General features: G+C 33.0%; 1 protein-coding gene across 1 annotated transcript; it reads right to left on the bottom strand.

Annotated features, from left to right (window-relative positions):
* Positions 1-97: 97 nt before the first annotated feature.
* Positions 98-3,610, bottom strand: LOC139839426 (delta(24)-sterol reductase-like). The gene is made up of 3 exons (XM_071829490.1): positions 3,475-3,610; positions 1,005-2,271; positions 98-754 (listed from the first exon to the last, which is right to left on the bottom strand). The coding sequence occupies exons 2-3, from the start codon at positions 2,253-2,255 to the stop codon at positions 302-304; spliced, it is 1,704 nt and encodes a 567-aa protein (XP_071685591.1). The 5' UTR covers positions 2,256-2,271; positions 3,475-3,610; the 3' UTR covers positions 98-301.
* Positions 3,611-24,290: the final 20,680 nt, after the last annotated feature.

Below are 24,290 nucleotides of genomic sequence, written 5' to 3'. Positions count from 1 at the left end.
ACAGATTATATGTAAAATATACTATTAAAAAAAAAAAATTAAAAAAAATCAACAAGTTAGTTCAATGCCAATAACCCAACCAATTGCAAGTGATTAATGAAGGTGCATCAGTAAACTAACAATCAAATGAACCCAAGTTCTATTTCTGATACTAGAGAAACCAATTTATGTAAAAAGGTTCAGATGCAATCAACACCTAAAATTCAAACAACAAACAACAAGAAACACGAAGCAACAACCACAAGCCGAAAACAAAATCTAAACATCATGAAAAAAGTCCCAAATCCTCAAACCTAACAATCTATTCCGCCTGATCAACTTCAGCACAAGCCGTCTCCAACTGCGCTTTCTCAGCTTCTTGAACTTCCTTCTCAGTCTTCTTACCTTTCTTACACTTGTAATACACGCTCATAAACGTCCCTACAGCCTCATACTTATTACGACACTGCTCATAAAGCCCTGCATCAAACATCTTCCAAAACTTCTTCTCATCGAGTTCAGAAACAGCGTATTGTGGCTGAAACCCATGGTTCTCAATCAACCAAGTTTCCAACTTTTGAACCGCCTTAACCCCATCAAAGACTTCGCCCCTAAACACGGGTCCCGGTGTGTAATAAACGCCGACATCTGTGTACATTTGTGCGTATTCAGTGTCACCTGGCCTGCGTTCTTGCTCAAACCCTGGCTCTGGGTATATCATTGTCTTAACAGGAAGCTTGTAAAGCCTGTGTGGGCATAACCAAAGAGGATATATCTGCAAAAATATACAAAAATCATTAAAAACTGTTGCTTTCATAAAATAATTAAGGATTTTGCTTACGCCAGCACTTAAGGGTTGTCATTAACGTGCATAAATTAATTGTACAATTCAAAAAGTGCCGCTTTCAAGACATTATGTAACCGTGCAGTGCAACACAACACTTTAAAGCACAGGGCTGTCGTTAATAAAATCAAACAAATAATTGTAAACAACTTTTGTAACGTAAACATGAAAGTGTTTGTACCTCCATTTCACGATCAACCCATTCTAGGGCATCGGGGACCTTATAAAGTGGAACGAGCATGTCTTGAATCACGTGCATTTCATGATAATAGTTTCGAATGGCTTCACCTTGTGTAGCCTTAAGAAGCGAAACCTTTGGCGGCATCAACCAACCAAACAAATATCTAAACCACCATTGATCACCAAACGGAAGAATAAGCTTCCCTTCCCAATACAAACACCGAGTGTGTCGATGATAATACTCTCTAGTTGGTATGTACTCCACAAACTCGCCTTTTTTCAAAGCCGTTTGAGCATGTTGATAGAACCATGGCTTGAACCACCACCCGACACTATTGATCGTATTCCCTTTCATCTTAGCCTCTTCTTTAGAGGCGTAGCTTCCCGTCATACAAACACCCTCATGAGGATTGTATATCATGGTTTCGACAAAGTCGGGAACTTGGTCACTACATTCGTCACCAAATCCAGGGGCAAAAGAGTCGATATAGCCTTGTGCAAGATCTCTAACATTTCCCCTAACCGGTTTGTATGTCAATTTCATATATTCTTTAATCGGAATAAGCTTAATCTCGGCAGACACAAGTAACCCAAGTGTCCCTTGGGACCATGGGATGGCGTAAAAAAGATCAGAGTACTCGTTGTCTTTTGTGGCTCGAACCACTTGACCTTTAGATAGAACAATCTCATAAGCCACGACGGTATCAGAGAAAAGACCATATAAGTGGGAGCTTCCTTCGATACCATAGCCGTTTATGAGCCCACCAACGGTTAGATCATCGAGCTCAGCTACAACAGCTAAAGCAAGATTCAAAGGACAAGTGGCTCGTGTGATCTGACCCATATTGACCAATGGCTCACATTTAGCAATCATTCTTTCTGTGTCAATTTCAAGAATGTTGCGGAAAGCCGAAAGGTCAACTTCAAAATGACGAGCCCGTTTATAGTCAACGTTCCTCATTCCAACTGCAATCCAGGGCTTGCGGGCTGTACATACGAGACCATCTTTTTGTGGGTCCCTTTCTAAGAGACGTTTCTGAACTTTCTTGACGTTTTCTTCGTGTTCCTTTTGGCGTTTCTCGTACGACTTCCAACTCGACCAAACGTCCCCAAGATACGTGAGGAAATAGAGAGTGAAAGATATGGGAAGCACCACAAAGATAACTATAATCCATCTAAACTGAACAAAGTAGTCAACCCACACCTTCTTCCTTTTTTCCCTTGTTATTAATGGAGCCTCAACGTCCGCCATTACAGAATATTACGATCTGTATAACACAATGAAAACTCAAATACTTAATCAAATCGATCATCGACAAGTATATTGGAGCACCTACAGGTAAACTTGATCATGAAAAAACATTCAAAGAACAATACATCCACCAGTTGCTACCAGGGGCGATTCTACATGCATTGGTGTGGGGTCAAAGGACCCCACTACTTTGGAAATTTTTTATACGATATAGGACCCCATATATTTTTAAAATTTAAGGTTTTTTAGAGGTAAATAACCACTAGAGTTCCCTTTAAATATTATTAACTTTGGAAGAAAAAAAAATTAGGACCCCATTGGGTTTTCATCCTGGACTCGCCACTGGTTGCTACTTGACTACTTCATAGTTCTAATAAATCATCATCATCATAATTTTAATAATAATAATAATTAATATTAATAATTATTGTAAGTAGAACCTAAGAACACTAATAAAAAATGTACAGATCTAGTTATGGAAAAAAACTAAAAACTCACATTATATCAGATGTTATGGATATTTGACAAGTCAGCTCAAAGTATTTTTGTCTGACCCACAACTTTAACCTTTACCATCAAACCTTTTCAACAAGCCCATGTGGAACATGGTCATTAGGCTCATTACAAACCAGACCCACTTGCATTCATTTACATCCAATCAAATAAAAATGTTATGGTACACATATCTAAAAAACATGTCTGACCTAAAATATGTATAGTTCATACTATGCATCCCCAGATGGTTTGCACATTTTATCCATATTTATTTTCAAATTTAATCATCAAATCGGCTCAAAGTTTAGCTTTTTATACACCTTATGCTGAAGTTTACTAAACCCATTGTATCTAAAAGTGATTTAAACCAAACCCAAAAGCCATTAATTAAACCCTAATATAATTAGGCTCAATGATAGCTTAAACCCTAAAAAGTTTTCACCTTTTTATCATGTCATGCATATAATTAAATCTTGAAATAAAAACATCTGCATGCAAGAATAGATCTATAAAGATAAACAGGGCTTGTAAAAAGGTAATACACATAATGTAAACAGATCACTATAAACAGCCAATCAAAATTAGAAGATTATAATTATACACAATAAAAAACCTTTTAAGCCCCCTTTTGTGTGTGTATGTGTGTCTATATACGGATCAAGAAACAAATAATTGCTGAGAAAAATATGGATGCAATAGAGATGCAGAGAAAGAAGTGGATTACCCAAATCCGAAGGATGGATCAGAAATGCAGGGGAGACCCGAGAAGGATACGGGTCGGATCTTATGGAGGAAATTGACCTGCTAAAAGCAGTGAGTGAATTATTGGGACGGCTTTAGAGAAGAAGATGGGATTATATTTTATAGCAAAAATAGGGTGGGCCGGTTTTCACGTGACCGATTAAAATTAAATTATTAATTTAAAACACAATTTGAAAAGATTATTCTAGGAATATCAGAACTGTTATATATCTATCAATAAAATAATTCAAGCACGTGGACAATAATTAAGGTAGACAAAAGTCTATGAATGTATAGGATGGATGTCAATTTTTTTTAATTGAGAATCGTAAATATTTGTAGTATATATATGCAAGCAAATGTAATCAGTTAGAGTACCCATTCATATACATATATGAAATATATCTTTCTATCTCCATTCATTATTACTCTTTCATATTCAAGTATTGTGTAGTAAGTATAATAAAAGTAATTATAAACTATTGAATCTTAACACGTTATCAGCACGAAGTGCTTCGTATAATCAAAGTTTATCTAATCAAGCACAAGTCACTAATCAAGGTAAAAAAATTCTTTAACGATATCTTCTATTATTTATTAGTAAGGTAAATATTATTATCATCATAAGTAAAATTATATTTCTGTAATCTAACTTTTATTAACTTCACTAACATTTATATTTATGTTATTTAAGTTATATATGGTCGGTTATACCGCCTGAATTATATTTATGTAATCTAACTTTTATTAACTTCACTAACATTTATATTTATGTTATTTAAGTTATATATGGTCGGTTATACCGCCTGAATTATATTTATGTAATCTAACTTTTATTAACTTCACTAACATTTATATTTATGTTATTTAAGTTATATATGGTCGGTTATACCGCATGAATTATATTTCTGTAATCTAACTTTTATTAACTTCACTAACATTTATATCTATGTTATTTAATTTGTATATGGTCGGTTATACCGCCTGAATTATATTTCTGTAATTTAACTCTTATTAACTTCACTAACATTAATATCTATGTTATCTAACATTTATGATTACTTATGCAATTAATCATTATTTATTTCATGCATACTAATGTTTATTCTTAAATTTATTATTTATGCATAATATGTTTATTCTCTTAATCTTCGTATTTATACTAAACGTATTTATACTAAATGTATTTATAGTAATCGTATTTATACTAATAGAATTCTTTTATTAAAATTATTATTAATACAACGAGTACATAACAATCGTTAACGTCAACTAACGACATTACAACGGTCATATATACATAACGGTTGTTAACGTCAACTGACGACGTTACAACGACTATATTTTTTAAATATAAAATAAACATCTTCGTTTTCACATTTTCACAAATCAATCTTCATTTTCTCATATTACCACTCTCAAAAAGTTTTTGTAAAGATGATTCACACAAGGATGATTTTTCCTATTGTATTGGTCATACTAACTATCACCATTGTTGCTAATATACTACCGGGTGAACCTATATTCTATCCTGCCCTTGTGATTTTATTATTTGTAATTATACCATTATTCTGTTGTTTGCTACTTATGAATTTATAATGATTCTAATTTCATGTTGTTAGAGATTAATTATGATTATGATTTATGTTGTTCATCTTTTTTATAATAGAAAATATCGAATTTGAAAAGGCTTAAATTTGCTCCTTTAGAATCAAGTGGGAACAACTACTTAACATGGGTTATGAATGTAGAAAAACATCTCGAATCAATCGGTATTTTAGAAACCCTGAATAAAAATAACAATTGTTCCGAATAAGAGAAAGCAATAGCAAGTATTTTTCTTAGCAAACATATTGACGAGTCCTTAGAATCTACATATTATATGATCGAAGATCCAAGTGTATTATGGAAAATACTCAAAGATAGATACGATATTAATTATCAAGAAATAACGGTGAACCATGAAAGAATAAAATTGAAGATGTTAGTAGACGCTCTTATAAGAATCCCGGAGATTCTTATTAATGATCTGGTAACATGGATCATCAGTCTAGTATTTCTTGAATACATGAACATCTTGTTTATCTCTACAAATAAGTCCCAAAAGAAAAGAAAACGAGAGTGAATCTGTTGAAAAATCTTGATTAAATAAACCCTGAGCTACCTTGAGACTTGAATGGTTTGAATTTTCTAAGATGCCTAGCTTGTTATGTATCACTCATAAATAAATGGTTTTAGACCATAACGCATATGTTTATTGAGTGTTATCTTTTATGTACTTCAGATTGTAACTTGTTTGCAGGTAATATAATTTGATTATCTTGCTGAAATATAACTCATTATTTGCTTATCTTATTTGAAGTTTTAGTATGAATCCTGCTGAAATACAACATCAATTAAATGGTAAAGATCTATGTATTGCAGATAGTGGTAACATACACATTATGATCAAATCTAAGAAATATTTCATTGATTTAAATCAAATGAAGGAATTATAAATACTATATCAGGTCTTGCAAACTTGATATAAAGAACGGAAAAGGCAAAAATTCATATTACCAAATGGTACGAATTTTCTGATAAACAATGCTTTGTTTTCTCCCAAATCAAAGATAAATTTGTTAACTTTCTCTGATATATATCATAATGGATATGATTAAAAGCGTATATGATAAAAAGCGCATATGATAAAAAGTGCAACGCATGCAACGCATATGATTAAAAGCGCATATGATAAAAAGCGCATATGATTAAAAGCGCATATGATAAAAAGCGCAACGCATATGATTAAAAGCGCATATGATAAAAAGCGCATATGATTAAAAGCGCATATGATAAAAGGCGCATATGATGAAAAGTGCAGCGCATATGATAAAAAGCGCATATGATAAAAAGCGCATATGATGAAAAACGCAGCGCATATGATGAAAAGCGCATATGATAAAAAGCACATATGATGAAAAGCGCATATGATGAAAAGTGCATATGATGAAAAGCGCAGCGCATATGATTAAAAGCGCAGCGCATATGATTAAAAGCACATATGGTGATTAATGAAAAAGCACACATGGTGATTAATGTGACGACCCGGAAATTTTCGACCAAATTTATACTTAATCTTTGAATGATTCCGACACGATAAGCAAAGTCTGTAATATTGAAGTCTCAAAAACTGTGAACTATTTTCATGGATTCATTTAACCTTCGACCACTCCCGACGATTCACGAACAACTATTTGTAAATAGATGCATATATATTTAAAAATATAAATATATATGTTAATTCGAAATATAATTTGAAATATTATATTATTTAGTTATTAGAATTAATTTTGTAAAATAATATAAGATATAATAAATTATTATTAAAATGAATATACATATATATAGTATATTAAATGTAATTATTTAATGATTGTAATACTCGTTGGACGTTTCGATTATTATTTAGAGAAGTTCAATTCGAACTTATGTAATTTCAAAATAAACGGTGATCCGAAAATAAGTTATATGAATTATAGCTTTGTTAAAAATATAATTAGAACCGATTTGATTAGTTTTAACATTTAGTATTTTTACTTGGGATTGGGAGCTAATAATTAATTTAATTTTTATTCAATAATTGTAAATAATTAATAACCAAATTTTTATACGTTAATGACTAAAATAAATAAATATATTTAAATTAAAAATTTGAAATTTATCTGAGTACTTTTTATCCGTCACTAGTTAACAACGGAGAACGAAATAATACCATATTATAAGTGTCGACGGTTAGAATCCAAATAAAACCAGTTGGATTCATTTTTGCACAGTATAAAAATGATATTATCATTCTGTTTACTGTCTACCTTTTGTCCTCTTAATATGAAATAGGATATGAATTATTAATGAAATATAGTATAATATTCTAAATTGATAGCTGGCAAATATTTACAGTACGGAGTATGTGATGACCCGAAAAATTTCGACTTATTTAAACCAATTCTCTATACGATTTATTATTTTGACACGTTAAACAAAGTCTGTTAGATTGAGTCTCAAAATTTTAGAACTGTTTCATATATTCAATTACCTTTGACTGCTCTCGAAGATTCACGAACAATTGTATGTATATATATATATATATATATATATATATATTATAAGATGTACAAGTAAAAACAACTTTTCTACAGTAAAACACTATTTGTTACAGTAAAAATGACTTTGCTACAGTGAAAACGACTTTGCTACAGTAAAACACTATTTGCTACAGTGAAAATGACTTTGCTACAGTAAAACACTATTTGCTACAGTACACTATTTGCTACAGTGAACACTATTTTGCTACAATAAATATTATGTCGACGAACTAGCAAACAAAAGCGGATCAGGCGGCCATGCGATCGCATGGCAAATACACTACAAACCCATGCGATCGCATGAGCTACAGGAAATGGAAAAGTACTATAAATACGCCAGTTTGCTCGATGAATTCTTCACACTCTTTCTTTTCTTTCTTCTGTAATTTAAATTTATATTTCTAATTTTAATTATAATTTTAATTTAAGTTTAATAATAATAAAGTATATACGAGGGTGTTTTAATTCGGTTTACAAACCGTTTTTAGCTAAGGAAATATTGGGTATTGTTCGGGGTATTGTTCTTGAATCCAAGGCTAACCATACAGTCATCTACCATCATTACGTCTACGCAATTTGCCTACAATATTGAATCTCAATATTGAACCGTGAGTTTATAGATCCCTTTTTAAATACTTTAAATATTTTTGGGCTGAGAATATATGCAATTTATTTTAAACGTAATAAGACACAAGTACATACTAAATTCTACACCGAGTTAAACCGAAAATCCCTTAGCTTTGGTAACTAGTAGCTGCCAGTACATAGGATATGGACTGGTGGGCGCAAATAATTGTATATGGATCCATAGGGCTTACATCCCATTCCGAGCTAGAGCGCTAGCCTTTTAACGGACGTATGTTATTTGAGTTTATGACACGTTGGTTTGCGTGTATTAAAACGAATAGGGTAATTATCATTATAGCTTTAAGTTTAGTTACCAGGGTGCTCTGTTACGTAGAATCTATTGATAAACTTTTGATGAAATCTTGTGGTCTATCTTTATATATATTTATGACTCGAGCAATTAAACCTATAACTCACAAACATTCGTGTTGACTTTTTAGCATTTTTTATTCTCAGGTCCTTAGACTGCTTCCGCTGTGATGTGCTTGTTACCTGCATGGAGTCTCTCATGCTTTGTATAAAGTTTATTGCATTAGAAATAAAACTGCGTTGTGTAATAAATAATTTGACTGTGATGTCAAACTGTATGATAAAAACTTATATATTTTGGGGATTTGCTTATACCTAAGCACTCACCCACATGTTTATAACTTTCTATGTTTAGAAAGTCACTTATTTTAATGAATGTAATATTTTATCAAAACGTATCATATAGAGGTCAAAACCTCACTGTAGAATCAATGATTAACGTGCCGCGTCAATAGCGATTTTGACGGGTCATTACAGTTGGTATACGAGCTTGAGGTTATAGGGAACCCGAATTTGCATTAATGTGTTTAACTGGTAATTGTTAGGATGCATTAGTGAGTCTGGACTACGACCATATCTGTTTTTACCGATTTTGCTTATGATTTTGTCAAAAACATTATTATAATAATCGGACACTGAATCCATTCTCTCCATAACTAAAAAGGACGTTCCAGTACCTATTAAAGAAGAAATTGTGTTAGCCGGGGAATCTCAACTCCAGGTAAACCCAGAGGAGGTCCCAGCTCTACCCATCCCTGGTTTTTCGGAGCCACAATATCGTTTCGATGGTACCGTGATCCCTGAAATAAATGAGGATCGTCCATTTCTAAACGAACATGGACATTGGGCCAGATACACTGCCGACGGGCGGGTTGTGCTGATTACGCCTGGCAGATATCGGTTCATGACCACCGGTACATATTCTCCTACACATGACTCAGACAGTTCATTAGGTAAGATCAGTGAGGAGGAGGGGGAAGTAAAGGAGATTACAGAAAAAGAAGTTAACAAATAAAAGGAACCTGTAGTCACCAACCCAGAATTGCCAAATCCAAAAATTAATAAAGCAATTGTTACTCCTAATATTGCTACCCCTAGTCACCCTTCTCTTACCAACTCTATTGAGGTATCAAGTACCTCAGAACCACGACCAAAATATAAACTTACCGCTCGAATAAGCGATATTCTAGTACCTGATAACAAGAAGCCTCGCCACTTTTAAAAACTATTTCCGCAACGACATCACTTCACGCATTGTATAATATTAATTAGTGTGCTTTACTTTATTCTATGTATGTTTTATGTAAAATAAACTTATGTGAATAAGTGGTATTGTATCGTTGTACCATAATGCATTGGAGAATAAAGCGTGAAATAAAAATGCATTAGTTTTTCATAATAGAATATCATTTGCATGATAGTAGTTAATTGTTGTACTAAGCTATTAAGTATGAACTTTAACGGGTAGGTGATACCCTAGAAATAATTATAAAATGCTAATAAGAAGAAAAGGCTTTAATAATAATTGGTTAATATTATTAATATGCTACGATTAACTATTGACAACTCATTTTACTTATAATATTCTATATGATTAATTTATCTCTGTTGTGTTTATTGAAGAAACATGTCTCAAATGTCGGATGCTGAGTTTGAGGAACTAGTCGAGAAACGTGTGAATGAAAGAATTGCTGCAGCCGAGGCAACAAAAGCAGCAGCCGAAGCAGCAGCCAAAGCAGCAGCCGTAAACACAAACTCACGAAATGGATGCTCATACAAAACTTTTCAAGGATGAAAATCACAGACGTTTAGTGGAACCGAGGGACCAGTCGGTCTAACCCGATGGTTTGAAAAGATGGAGTCCATTTTCAAAATCAGTAATTGTGCAGACGGAGACAAGTCAAAGTATGCTTCGTGCACGTTGCAAGATGGTGCACTTACTTGGTGAAACAATTATGCTAAAGCAGAAGGAGTAGATACGGCATATGATATCTCTTGAGAAGAACTGAAAAAGATGCTAATCGAGGAGTACTGTCCTCGAAACGAGATCAGAAAAATGGAATCTGAGTTACGTAATCTGAAGGTTTTCGGCACGAATCTCAATAACTATGAAAAGCGTTTCATGGAAATAGCCTTGTTGTGTCCCGAATTGGTGCCAAACGAGAAACGAAAGATAGAGATGTATATTGACGGTTTGTCGATCAATATCAAAGGAAATGTTACATCATCCAAACCGAATACGATGCAGGAAGCCATGACAATGGCACACCAACTCATGGACCAGATCACGGAGAGTTCGATTAAGGCACCAATTACCGAAGTCAAGACAACTGAAGGAAAGAGGAAATGAGAAGACTATAAGGGCAAAGGTACTCACCTGAAGAAGCGAGAAACTTTTAAAGGTAAACAAGATGGGGCAACTGCTAGTCCAAACTATAAGGGACCCCATCCGTTCTGCAAAAGATGTTACACACATCATGCAGGTTATTGCCAAGTGATCTGTGATAAGTGCAACAAGAAAGGACATGTGGCGAAAGATTGTTATGCCACCGTTTCTGAAGTAAAGACAAAACCGACCGATGTCAAGAAATGTTTTGCATGCGGGAAGTCTGGTCACTTTATAAATCAATGCCCTAATAAGGAGAAGAACAAAGAACCCGCACGTGGGAGGGCATTTAATGTTAGTGCCAGTGAAGCACGTGAGGATCCTAATCTTGTCGCGGGTACGTTTACCGTTAATAATCAACTAGCTTCTATTATGTTTGATACGGGTGCTGATAGAAGTTATATGTGTAAAGACTTTAGTTCTAAACTAAAATGTGCATCATTGCCTCTAGACGATAAATATACTATTAAATTAGCTAATGGTAAACCGATAAAATCCGATAAAATTTGTCATGGTTGCGAAATAAATCTCGCTGGTGAAACCTTCAAAATCGATTTGATACCTATAGAATTAGGAAGTTTTGACGTAATCGTTGGCATGGACTGGATGTCCAAAACAAGAGCGGAAGTTGTTTGTGCTGAGAAAGCAATCCGCATCCCTCGTAAGGATGAAACGTCATTAATGATTTATGGGGAGAAGAGCAACTCGAAGCTGAACCTTATCAGCTGTATGAAGGCCCAGAAACTTATAAGAAATGGTTGTTATGCTATTGTGGCACACGTAAAGAAGATCGATACTGAAGAAAGAAGCATTGATGACATGCCGGTTGTAAGAGAATATCCCGGAGTATTTCCAGAAGAATTACCGGGGCTACCTCCACACAGATGTGTAGAATTCCAGATTGATCTCGTACCAGGAGCCGCACCTGTAGCCCGATCCCCATATAGACTTGCACCTTCAGAAATGCAAGAATTACAAAACCAGTTGCAAAAATTATCGGACCGTGGATTTATTCGTCCCAGTTTTTCACCTTGGGGTGCTCCTATTCTGTTTGTCAAGAAGAAGGATGGATCTTTGAGAATGTGCATAGATTACCGAGAATTAAACAAATTAACGATCAAGAATCGGTACCCATTATCAAGGATTGATGATTTGTTTGATCAATTGCAAGGATCAAGTATTTATTCTAAGATGTATCTACGCTCCGGATATCATCAACTGAGAGTGAAGGAAGAAGATGTTCCTAAAACCGCGTTCAAAACCCGTTACGGTCACTATGAATTTTTAGTCATGCCTTTTAGATTGACTAATGCTCCAGCAGTATTCATGGATCTAATGAATCGAATCTGTAGACCGTATTTAGACAAATTTGTCATTGTTTTTATCGACGACATATTGATTTACTCGAAGAACAAGGAAGAACATGAGCAACACTTAAGACTGGTACTGGAGGTACTCAAAAAAGAAGAACTGTACGAAAAATTTTCGAAGTGTGATTTCTGGTTACAAGAAGTACAGTTTTTGGGCCATGTTGTCAGTAAACATGGAATTAAAGTTGACCATGCCAAGATCGAAGCCATTAGTAAATGGGAAACCCCGAAGACTCCAACACAAATCTGCCAATTCTTAGGTCTTGCTGGTTACTACCGAAGATTCATTCAAGATTTCTCTAGAATCGCCAAACCCTTAACTGCATTGACTCAAAAGGGAAAGAAGTATGATTGGTCCACGGAACAGGAATCCTCATTCCAGTTATTAAATAAGAAGTTAACGTCTGCACCCATTTTGTCATTTCCAGAAGGAAATGATGATTTCGTGATCTATTGTGATGCTTCGCGCCAAGGTTTAGGATGCGTATTAATGCAACGCACAAAAGTTATCGCATACGCTTCACGACAACTAAAAATTCACGAAAGGAACTATACTGAAATGTCCCGTTCATATTGATTATAAACGTTCCATAATAATTGATTTCGTCGCGAGGTTTTGACCTCTATATGATACGTTTTTCAAAGACTGCATTCATTTTTAAAACAACCATAACCTTTATTTTATCGATAAAGGTTTAAAAAGCATTACGTAGATTATCAAATAATGATAATCTAAAATATACCGTTTACACACGACCATTACATAATGGTTTACAATATGAATATATTACATCAAAAATAAGTTTCTTGAATGCAGTTTTACATAATATCATACAAGCATGGACTCCAAATCTTGTCTTTATTTTAGTATGCAATAGCAGAAGCTCTTAATAATCACCTGAGAATAAACATGCTTAAAACATCAACAAAAATGTTGGTGAGTTATAGGTTTAACCTATATATTATAAATCATAATAATAGACCACAAGATTTCATATTTCAATACATCCCATACATAGAGATAAAAATCATTCATACGGTGAACACCTGGTAACCGACATTAACAAGATGCATATAAGAATATCTGATGGTTAAAGCTAAGGGGTATAAAATACTATTAAATTTTAGCAGGAAATACTATTAAATACGATACAATTTTACACAAGATATTTATTTATTTATTGAATGGATATACTTAAACCTTGCTACAACACTTATAGGCAGTGTACCTAATCGTACAGTAGTGTAGTTTTTAGTAAGTCCGGTTCGTTCCACAGGAAATCTTTTAATCAAAGCTTAACGCTATATTAGTTTAATTTATAAAAATACGAATATATATATAAGTAATATTATTATTTTAAAGGGGGGTTTTTACCGTTTAATGACCGGTTTGTCGATTTTAAAACTTTAGTCGCAGTTAAAACAAAATGTAAAATATTAAATAAATAAAAGACTTAATTTAAAGCGTAAAGTAAATAACGATAATGAAATTGCGATAAATAAAAGTGCGATAAAATAAACTTGCGATAATTAAAAAGTACGATAATTAAAAGTGCAATTAAATACAATAACAATAAATAAAAGTGCTATAATTAGAAGTGTAGATAACCCGGTCCACGTACAAATCCAACTATTACTACGAACCAGAAAATTTTGATGTCTATCAATTTAACCACTTAAAATAAATTTTCGTAATTTTAAGAAGTATAGATAAGAAGTAGAAAAAAAATCTATGTCCTAAAACTAGAATAGCGAGAAATAAGAAAGAAAAAGAGCGCGTCAAAAAAGGTCGAAAAAGAAAAGATCGAAAAAATAAAAGGCGTCGAAAAATAAGAAATAAAAAAAATGACTTATAGAACTTAAAAAAAAACTCGACTAACCCAACCTTATTACTATCACTAACTTAAAATTATAATCGCAAATTGAGATTACTAATTGGAATGATAATTCATACATAGGTAAAAGGCGTCTAAAAATATTAAAGCTTACAAGTAAAACTATATCCCAAATGACAATATCTTAAAAAGGAACTAAAACTTAAAAAGGCGTCGCAAAATTCTAAAGCACCTATATCTTAGTCTAAAGAAAAAGCACTTAAGGGATTTTACGGCAGAGCCTAAAAATCTAGAAATAAAAATAACTATGGCAAAAACTATGTCTTAAAACTAAATACGAGCGAAAAATACAAAAGTTACGCTAAAACAATTAAAAAGGGACAAAATATAAAAATATACTAAAAGTTGTAAAAATTACAATTTTTATAAAAATATTATTTTTATATTATTTATTTTATAAAACTATTAATTTTACAACTTAATTAAACTAATTTAACTAAATATAAAATAAATTAAAAACTAAAATTAAACTAAATAATAAAATATTAAAACCTAATTAGGGTTTATTAAATAATAATAATAATAATACACCGTAATAAATGCAGTTTTAGGGTTGCAGTTGGCGTGTCAGACACTCTCATGCGATCGCATGAGTTTATGCCTTCGGGCTCATGCGATTGCATGAGCTGAGGTTTTGGGCCAGGTTACGGGCTGCTACAGTAGCAGGCCCGAGTGTTTTTATATATTTTTTTTTCTGTTTTGAATTTTCTGTTTTATATATTTATGTAATATATTTATATAAATTAAATAAAACTTATATTTTTATAAAATAAAGATAAAGAAACTTTTATAGAACTTAAATATTTAACAAACTCTTAAAAAATTTTATATTTTTGTTTTCTTTTTATATTTTTGAATATTTAAAACGTATTTTTACAAAAGCGTATTTTTTTTATATGTGTGGCGTTTCGCTTCGGCGTTCCCCGGCAGCGGCGCCAAAAATACTTGATGTTAAAGCTAAGGGGTATAAAATACTATTAAATTTTAGCAGGAAATACTATTAAATACGATACAATTTTACACAAGATATTTATTTATTTATTGAATGGATATACTTAAACCTTGCTACAACACTTATAGGCAGTGTACCTAATCGTACAGTAGTGTAGTTTTTAGTAAGTCCGGTTCGTTCCACAGGGAATCTTTTAATCAAAGCTTAACGCTATATTAGTTTAATTTATAAAAATACGAATATATATATAAGTAATATTATTATTTTAAAGGGGTTTTTTACTGTTTAATGACCGGTTTGTCGATTTTAAAACTTTAGTCGTAGTTAAAACAAAATGTAAAATATTAAATAAATAAAAGACTTAATTTAAAGCGTAAAGTAAATAACAATAATGAAATTGCGATAAATAAAAGTGCGATAAAATAAACTTGCGATAATTAAAAAGTACGATAATTAAAAGTGCAATTAAATACAATAACAATAAATAAAAGTGCTATAATTAGAAGTGCAATTAAATATAAAATAAAGGAAATTAAATATGAAATAAAAGAATTATGCTTATTTAAACTTTCGTAATCATGATGTTTGACGTGTTGATTTTAGTTTTATGCCCATGGGTTAATTGTCCTTTATCCTGGATTATTTAATATGTCCGTCTGGTTTTTGTCCATAACAGTCCATCAGTCATAAATATAAAGTGCGAGTGTCCTCGTCAAATTATCCTTATACCCGAAGTTAAATATTCCAACTAATTGGGGACTTAAACTGTAACAAGATTTTAATACTTTGTTTAATAATTACACCAGGATGTCGACTGAGTGTAACCCAAGGTTTTAATACTTTGTTATCAATTATGCCAAGTGTCCTTGTACATAATTTCACCCCTGTTTTAATAATTCTAGTGGCTATTAATCCATTCCCGTGTCCGGTTAAATGAACGATTATTCGTACATATAAATACCCCGCCCATCGTGTCCGATCGAGTGTATATGGTTATTTATATGGACGTCCAATTGTAAATCTTTATATTAACATTAACAAATTATCATTTAGTTAAACAAATATAAAGCCCATTAATAGCCCATAGTCTAATTTCCACAAGTGTCGTTCTTTTGTCCAAACCCCAATTATAGTACAAAGCCCAATTACCCAATTTTAATATTTTTAGCCCAACATCATGATTACTTCGGATTAAATAAGCATAATAATAACTTAGCTACGAGACATTAAATTAAAAAGGTTGAACATAACTTACAATGATTAAAAATAGCGTAGCGTTACACGGACAGAATTTCGACTTACACCCTTACAACATTCGCTAACACACCCTTATTATTATAAATTAAAATAAAAATTAAAATTATAATATAAATATAAATATTATACGTTGAATGAGGAGAAGAAAAAGATGTGCGTTTTTGCGTCCAAAACTCGCGAACTTTATAGGACAGGCCTGGAAAAAGGGCTCATGCGATCGCATGGGCTTTGCCCTTCAAGGCCATGCGATCGCATGGCCAGCTGGGGAGGCTCAAAAGTCTTTGTTTTTTTATGCCGACGGTTTTATAATATAATATATTATATATATTAATTTTAAGAATTAATTATATATTATATTATATTCATGTGCATAGTTGACTTGTAATTTTTAGTCCGTTGCGTCGAGCGTTGAGAGTTGACTCTGGTCCCGGTTTCGGATTTTCAAACGTCCTTGCGTACAATTTAATATCTTGTACTTTGCGTTTTGAATCTTGTACTCTTGTAATTCTGAGACGTTTCTTATCAATAATTGGAACCTCTTTGATTGTATTTTGTACTTTTGAGCTTTTTGGTCGTTTGCGTCTTCAATTCGTCGAATCTGTCTTTTGTCTTCACCTTTTATTATTTAAACGAATATCACTTGTAAATAAAACAATCGCAACTAAAAGCTTGTCTTTCTTGAGGGATAATGCTATGAAATATATGTTCGTTTTTAACATTATCAAATATTCCCACACTTGAGCATTGCTTGTCCTCAAGCAATATAGTCTTGAAATACTAGAATCACTTCTTTATTCTTCACACTTTGTACATCAGTGATTTCAATACGGCGGTATAAACAATGGTAGTAACGATGTGGTTTACAGTCCCACATGACTATAAAATTTAGATCCTTTAAGAAATTGGATCTTTATAAAAACATTTGATCTTTTTGAAAATTCAATCTAGCTTTTACCCTAGATAAGTTTTCCGGAATAACCCTTTACCGGTGTTTGCAAAATTATTTTTGTGGGTTTGGTGGGTTTCAGATTTGAAAATTTTTAGCTCAAAACTTGCGGTTTTGTGTCACCCACTTGCTAACCTTGTATTAGGAAAGTAACACGTCCAGTATACTTGCTCCGTATATTACCTTTCGGTTAACTACCGTCCGGTTGTAAAGGAAAGCGTTGAACAAGCAACTGTTAAGGCAATGTCCCCTGACATGCTTTTAATTATGGTCTATAACGTGTCGAACGCAATTACTATCCTTGGTAGGAGCAATAGTAAAGCTCACCCTTATGATTTTTCGGTCTGGCACAAGGTCCTGTCTTCGACCATGCTATGCAACCACCGTTCTTACGGTTGACACCCGATTTGGTTCAGGTGACCTAATGAATTCCAGGTGAATTCCTAGGATTTTACGTTCAATGGTAATGAACGCATTGAAAATGGGTTTTCAGAAAACAAATCGGTTTATAATTTGATCAAAATATTTTCTCGTTCAAGCTCGAGTTTAGATATCATTGAATTCCATGAGTTTGTAATTCTCAATCTTTAAGGTCAATCTCTAGGATTGAGTAATATCAGTCTTAAAAGCTGATTTTTGATCTTTAAAGGAGATTATCCTTTCTGGGGATCTGATTCATTAGTCTTATCAAGCTAATTTACACGGTGCCCCCCATTGTACGAGATAAATCCTTCTCATGGTTAGGATAAATCTGACCACTTGGCGACCCTGTTTGATGCTGAGGTCCGTGGATTTCCTGTTGATTTTATAGATGACTTTTCTAGATTTTTCATCAACCTACAGCTGGTCTGGACGACAACTTCATGACCTAAATCAAGAAGCGCGTGTCTTTTTCGAAAGACTTTACTTCCTTTTAACGATGGAATTGATTCATCGTGTAGATCCATCTATTCTTTTCTTTCATCGGGTAAAACAGTTTAGTTTAGTCCAAAGCAAAAGTATCTTCAATTATTTGTTACAGAAATATGTGACATATGTTTAAGATAACTTGATAATTTTTCCCACACTTGGCTTTTATTTTCCTTTTTATTGTCCTCTATTCCATTTTAAATGAATTTTAACATTTTGGTTTGTTTCTCAATTTATGTCCTTTATGAGGTAACAATAATTTCGGTGTTAACACCTAGTTTTATCATTCATAAATATGTATAAACATGATTTTGAGTTCATTTAATTGAAAATTTTGAAAAATTTTACTAGAATTGGGTAGTCAGTATATAAGACTAGGGTTGTTCTTTATTATCAGAGAGCACTAGATTCTAATACAACTACTACGTTACTAGTATTTTTAATGGTAACCAAGTGTATAAAGTAAAAATTTTAAAATCCGAAAGAATTTAACCTCTTCCCACAATTAAGATCTTGCAATGCCCTCATTTGTAAGAAATCAGTAACAATTTAAATTATTGAGGGTGATTAGCGTAGAAAAATGATTAAATTTTACCAAAGTTTCCAAACATATTGGCGTTTGTTTGCTGAATGATAAATGGTGCATATCATTTGTTCATTCCGTCTGTTGTTACATCACATTTATTTGTCATCTTGTCGTCAAAATTAGTAGCTTTTGCTGAACTTAATGCCAGTCTTTGAAAATGCGCTGTTTTACCCTGTTTTGTACAATTTACAATATACATACATACAAATATAAACATGCATGGCAATTTGAAATGGGACTTAATATCCCACTTTCAAATCCTAAATGTGAAATATTAGTACACAATAATAATAAAAATGATAAAGATTACATAAGTATATTCAATAACATAAGTTTAAACATGAATAAGTAAAAAGATAAAAACATAAAAATCATATAAATAACCAAATGGAACTAAATCAGTCTGGATATGGGTTCCAGTTCATCTCGTCAGGTGGGTTCCATTGTTGGTTATAGGTGTTTTGATAGGCTTGGTTATAGTCATACCGGTTAAAGGGTGGTCGGATATCGGGGCTGTGTGGCGGAAAATGAGCAGGTCGAGTAGGTACATAGTTATTTGGTACCTGATATGATAGCTGGCTCATGATTTGGTGCTGATGAACTAACCAGCTATCATGTTGGCGTCGCCTATAATCCTTGTATACTCGCTCGGAGTTCCACTGCTCATACATACTATGTCTGGCCGCGTTCGTCATTGCTTCCTCATCTATACGAACGTGGACGTCAAGAATAGCATCTCGAAAGACATCTTTAATGTCTTCCGCCTCCTCCATTTCCTCGTCTGAGCCTCTCTCTACCTGAGGATGAGATCCCTCATAGGGTACTGCCTGGTTACGTCTACTTTTCAATACCTTAGCACCCACATAAACTTTTAACCCTAAGGGCTCAACCTGTTCTCTACAAAGCTGTAATGGACCCCCTTGGTTCCTATCAACACCTAAATACTCTCTAATGAGAGTAACAAAAATACCTCCTCCTATTATACTCCCGTCCTGCATTCCCTCTACCATTTTAGATAAATAAAAAGCAACACAGTAAGGGATATTGACAAAGCTTCTAGGATCCCGAATACACTTTAGGTAGAATAAATCATGAAAGGTAATTTTTTCTTTATTGTGACCTCTCTGTGTAATCGAGTTAGCCAAAAATCTATGAATAATACGAAGCTCGGCTCTGTCAATATGTGTATAGGAGTGTCCTCCTGCTCGTGTAAAAACATCAAAATGTGACATACGCCTCCAAATGGCGTCAGCGTCAAAGTTACTATCTACCCTTTCACCATAATGAATCAAATTTGTACAATCGGGTAATAGCAACTCACCAGGAGTATATATCTGTAAGGCCCTGGCCATGTCCAGCATTGACATTCTGTACATCCTACCGCCAAGGATAAACCTAAGAAATCTTCTATCATCTATTCTAACTATATTTGTATCAAGTGATACAGTACTTATCAACTCAACACACCATTTCTTATATACAGGTCTACAAATGGTGAAAAGACGTTCCCAATCTGTAAAAGAAGAACTGCCATACATTTGTACCAAAAGCTGTCTAACACGGTCAGCTAGATGGACCGTTTCCAAAGGGGCCCAATCGATTACCCTTGGCACCTCTACATTTTTTGTTACCAATTTGAATTTGTTCCTTTGATATGTCTCGTAATCTCTCCATCTCCTATCAAATCTCAGACTAGGATGCAGAGTGTGCTCAGGAATCGTTGGGAATTCTACTGGCGGCCTCATCGAGAATACTATGAATTCATTAACAAACTGTACCGGATCATAATAAGGTATGTGCTGATCAGGCTGTTGTTGTGGTTCTTGTTGTTGTTCTTGTTCGTGTTGCATTTCTGGTTCTGGTTCTGGTGCTGGTGCTGGTCGTCTAGATGATGATGCTCCTGAACCTCCAGTATCGGCTTTCTGCAAAACACATTAAACACAAAATTTGTGCATCCAAATATGCATTAGTGTTAGCAAAATAACAACTTAAAACAATCACTATAACATGTTAAATCAAAATTAAACTTATACACATTTTCACAATTTTTCACAATTCTACACTTTTCAAATAAGCACATATGAAAATGTATACAAAATTCATAAGCATTTAACTCAAATAACATGTCAAAATAGTCATTACTAATAATTAAACAAGTCTCAAATGGCAAATATATCAAATTAATCAAGTTCATGAATTTTGGACTTAAAAAGTCAACTTTAATCTCCAAAAATCATGTTTAGGATCAATGTTTGGATCATTTAACTATCTAAACATGTTACACCACTCAATTTAGCAATAATTCATGACAAAAATCGGCCATAACCTGTTTATATCAAAAAGCCCCAAATTGCTCAAGAACACAAACCCTAGATTTTTAAAAATTTTGAAGTTTTTGGCTTCAAATCATGTTAAATAGCATCAATATAGGTTATACATGCATAAAATACTAACAATTTAACACTAATTACACTAGAAATTAACAAAATTGCATTAGGTAAAAAATTGGAATTATCACAAAAACTAGCAAATTTATGAGTTTAGGGGTGTAATTTTTACCATTTTGCTGAAGAATGAGAATCTAGGCATGATTAGAGCAAAAAAAATGACGAATTACGGTGGAAAATTGCGAATTTTAGAGGTGATTTTGGGGTTGGTTCGTATATGTGTGTGTGTTTTGTGTTGGGACAGAACCGCTGAGCTGCTTGTATCAGGCCTAAAATACAGGTCCATGCGATCGCATGGCTTCAAAGGCCTAACTCCATGCGATCGCATGGAGTCCTGGGTACAGTGTTCTGGGCTTTTTTTTTTTATATATAAAACCTTATAGTTTATAAAACTTATAATTAATTAAATTTTAAAAATTTGTTTTCCTTTAGGAGCGAGGGTGTTTCGGATCGATGTCCTAGTCCGTCCCTCGACAAAATTTTAAAATTTGTCAATTCAAAGCGCGGTTTTAAAAGTAAAGATTTTTGGGTTTTTTAATGTTTTTGGCATACTTTAATTCAATAAGATTAAAAATAATGATAATAAAAGTTCTCGTCCCTCCCTCGGGTAAAGCAATTCCGGTTCAACGACCTAGTCTTCAACTCACGACGAATTTTAAAAATCATATTTTTAACTTAGCGAAATAAAGTAAATTTTTGTTTTTAAATTCACACAACTTAAATTTAAAATATGCATAAAATTAAAAATTCACATTTTTTTAAAAAATTAAAAATTCATACCAAACTTATATTATATTTTTGTTTTTATACATACAAACTTAAAAATATCAATTGTTCAAATATTTATAATTTTAAATATATTAATTTAAAAAGTTTACAATATTAATTTAAGATTTATATATTAATTTTAAAAACATGGTAAAAATAAAATTAAAAATCTTTTTGGTCTTTTATCTCACTTTAATCAATCAAATATTATCAAAAATATGCGCCCCTCTTTTCGGTAAAGTAATTTCGGTTCCATGACCTAATTTAACTCATGACGAATTTTTGAAATATTTTGGGTTGATTGATTAAAGATATTTATACCTTAAGAATAAACGTTAAATTTCGCAGTGATGTAATAAATTTTTGTATGATATCAATAATTTCGGTCGCCAAAGCTAATTTTATTCAATACCAATTTACTACTTTATAGCGAACAATTTAGCGTTTATTATCAAAAGGTTAAAAATAAAAATAAAAAAAATAAAAAACTGTACAGACTTACCTGTGAGATAGTATTCTTAGTTATATGATCTATCCCATTCATAAAATAGTCAGTATAATTGGTTTTCCATAGCTACATAGGCGTAACCTCGAGCATTCAGTGTTTTTTCTTCTAAACATATGAACGGTCCATCTCTGCATAAAGTAACAAATTCGGTATTTGAATAGGTTTGATTATTTGAACATTTACCTCCATGTGACCATTTTCCGCATTTGTGACATCTTTCAAGGTGTCGTGCTCTTCTTTTCGCTGCGGATTTTGATTTTCCTTTACCAAATTGTAACTTATTATCTTCGCATCTGGATTCTTTTCTTACTCCGTCCAATCTTTCTCTGATTACTGATACTATTTCACTCGGAAGTGTGTCATTATTACGTTTAGTGATCAAAGCGTGTAGCATTAGACCATGGTTTAGTTCACAGGCAGTCTTTATTTCGTAAAAACCTAAAAAAAATAAAAATTCAGAATGGAGGGAGAAGACTAGTTCTTTAGGGTCTGCTAGGGAAAGACCATTCGGGTTCCATTTTCGAGAACTACATGAAAACAAACAATCTAACTCTAACAGAAATACATATTATCCTTTAAAGACTTGATTCTCCCCACACTTAGTTAGCTGTGGTATCGAAATTGTGATTAACTTCGTTGTCGACTTCCATTGGACTATCTATGTAATGTTTAACTCTGTGACCATTAACCTTAAATTCAATCCCATTTGAATTTATTAATTCTATCGTTTCGTATGGAAAAACTCTTTTGACTATGAATGGTCCAGACCATCTCGATTTCAATTTTCCAGGAAATAGCTTGAATCGTGAATTGAAAAGAAGAACTCTATCTCCTTCTTTAAATTCTTTTGAACTTCTGATTCTTTTATCATGCCATTTCTTCGTTCTTTCCTTATAGATTAACGAATTTTCGTATGCTTCATGTCTTAATTCTTCTAATTCATTTAATTGACTTAATCGTAGACGTCTGGCTTCATGTAAATCAAGATTACATGTCTTCAAAGCCCAAAATGCTTTGTGTTCAATTTCTACTGGAAGATGACATGCTTTTCCGTAGACGAGTTTAAAAGGTGTGGTTCCAATTGGAGTTTTGTAGGCTGTTCTAAAAGCCCAGAGTGCATCCTCCAATTTAATGGACCATTCCTTCGGATTTGATCCTACGTTTTTTTCTAGAATACGTTTTAAAGCTCGGTTGGTATTTTCAACTTGTCCACTTGTTTGTGGATGATATGCGGTGGAGATTTTATGAGTTACTCCATATCTTTTAAGAACTTTCTCAAGTTGATTATTACAGAAATGAGTACCCCGATCACTTATTAAAGCTTTCGGTGTTCCAAACCTTGCAAAAAGACGTTTTAAAAAGTTGACTACAACTCGTGCATCGTTAGTTGGGAGAGCTTGTGCTTTCGCCCATTTAGATACATAATCAATGGCTACGAGAATATAGAGATTATTATGAGATTTTGGAAATGGACCCATAAAGTCAATACCCCAAATGTCAAATACTTCACATACTTGAATGATATTTTGTGGTATTTCATCACGTTGACTTATTTTTCTGGCTCTTTGACATGCATCACAGGATTTGTAAAGAAGGTGTGCGTCTTTGTAAATTGTAGGCCAATAGAACCCAGCATCATAAACTTTTCTTGTTGTTAGTTGAGGCCCATAATGCCCTCCTGTTGGTCCTGCGTAACAATGGTTTAAAATTTTACT

Source organism: Rutidosis leptorrhynchoides, chromosome 4 (assembly GCF_046630445.1).
Source record: "Rutidosis leptorrhynchoides isolate AG116_Rl617_1_P2 chromosome 4, CSIRO_AGI_Rlap_v1, whole genome shotgun sequence".
Taxonomy (NCBI): Eukaryota; Viridiplantae; Streptophyta; class Magnoliopsida; order Asterales; family Asteraceae; genus Rutidosis; species Rutidosis leptorrhynchoides.
This window is presented reverse-complemented; position numbering and strand designations above follow the sequence as displayed.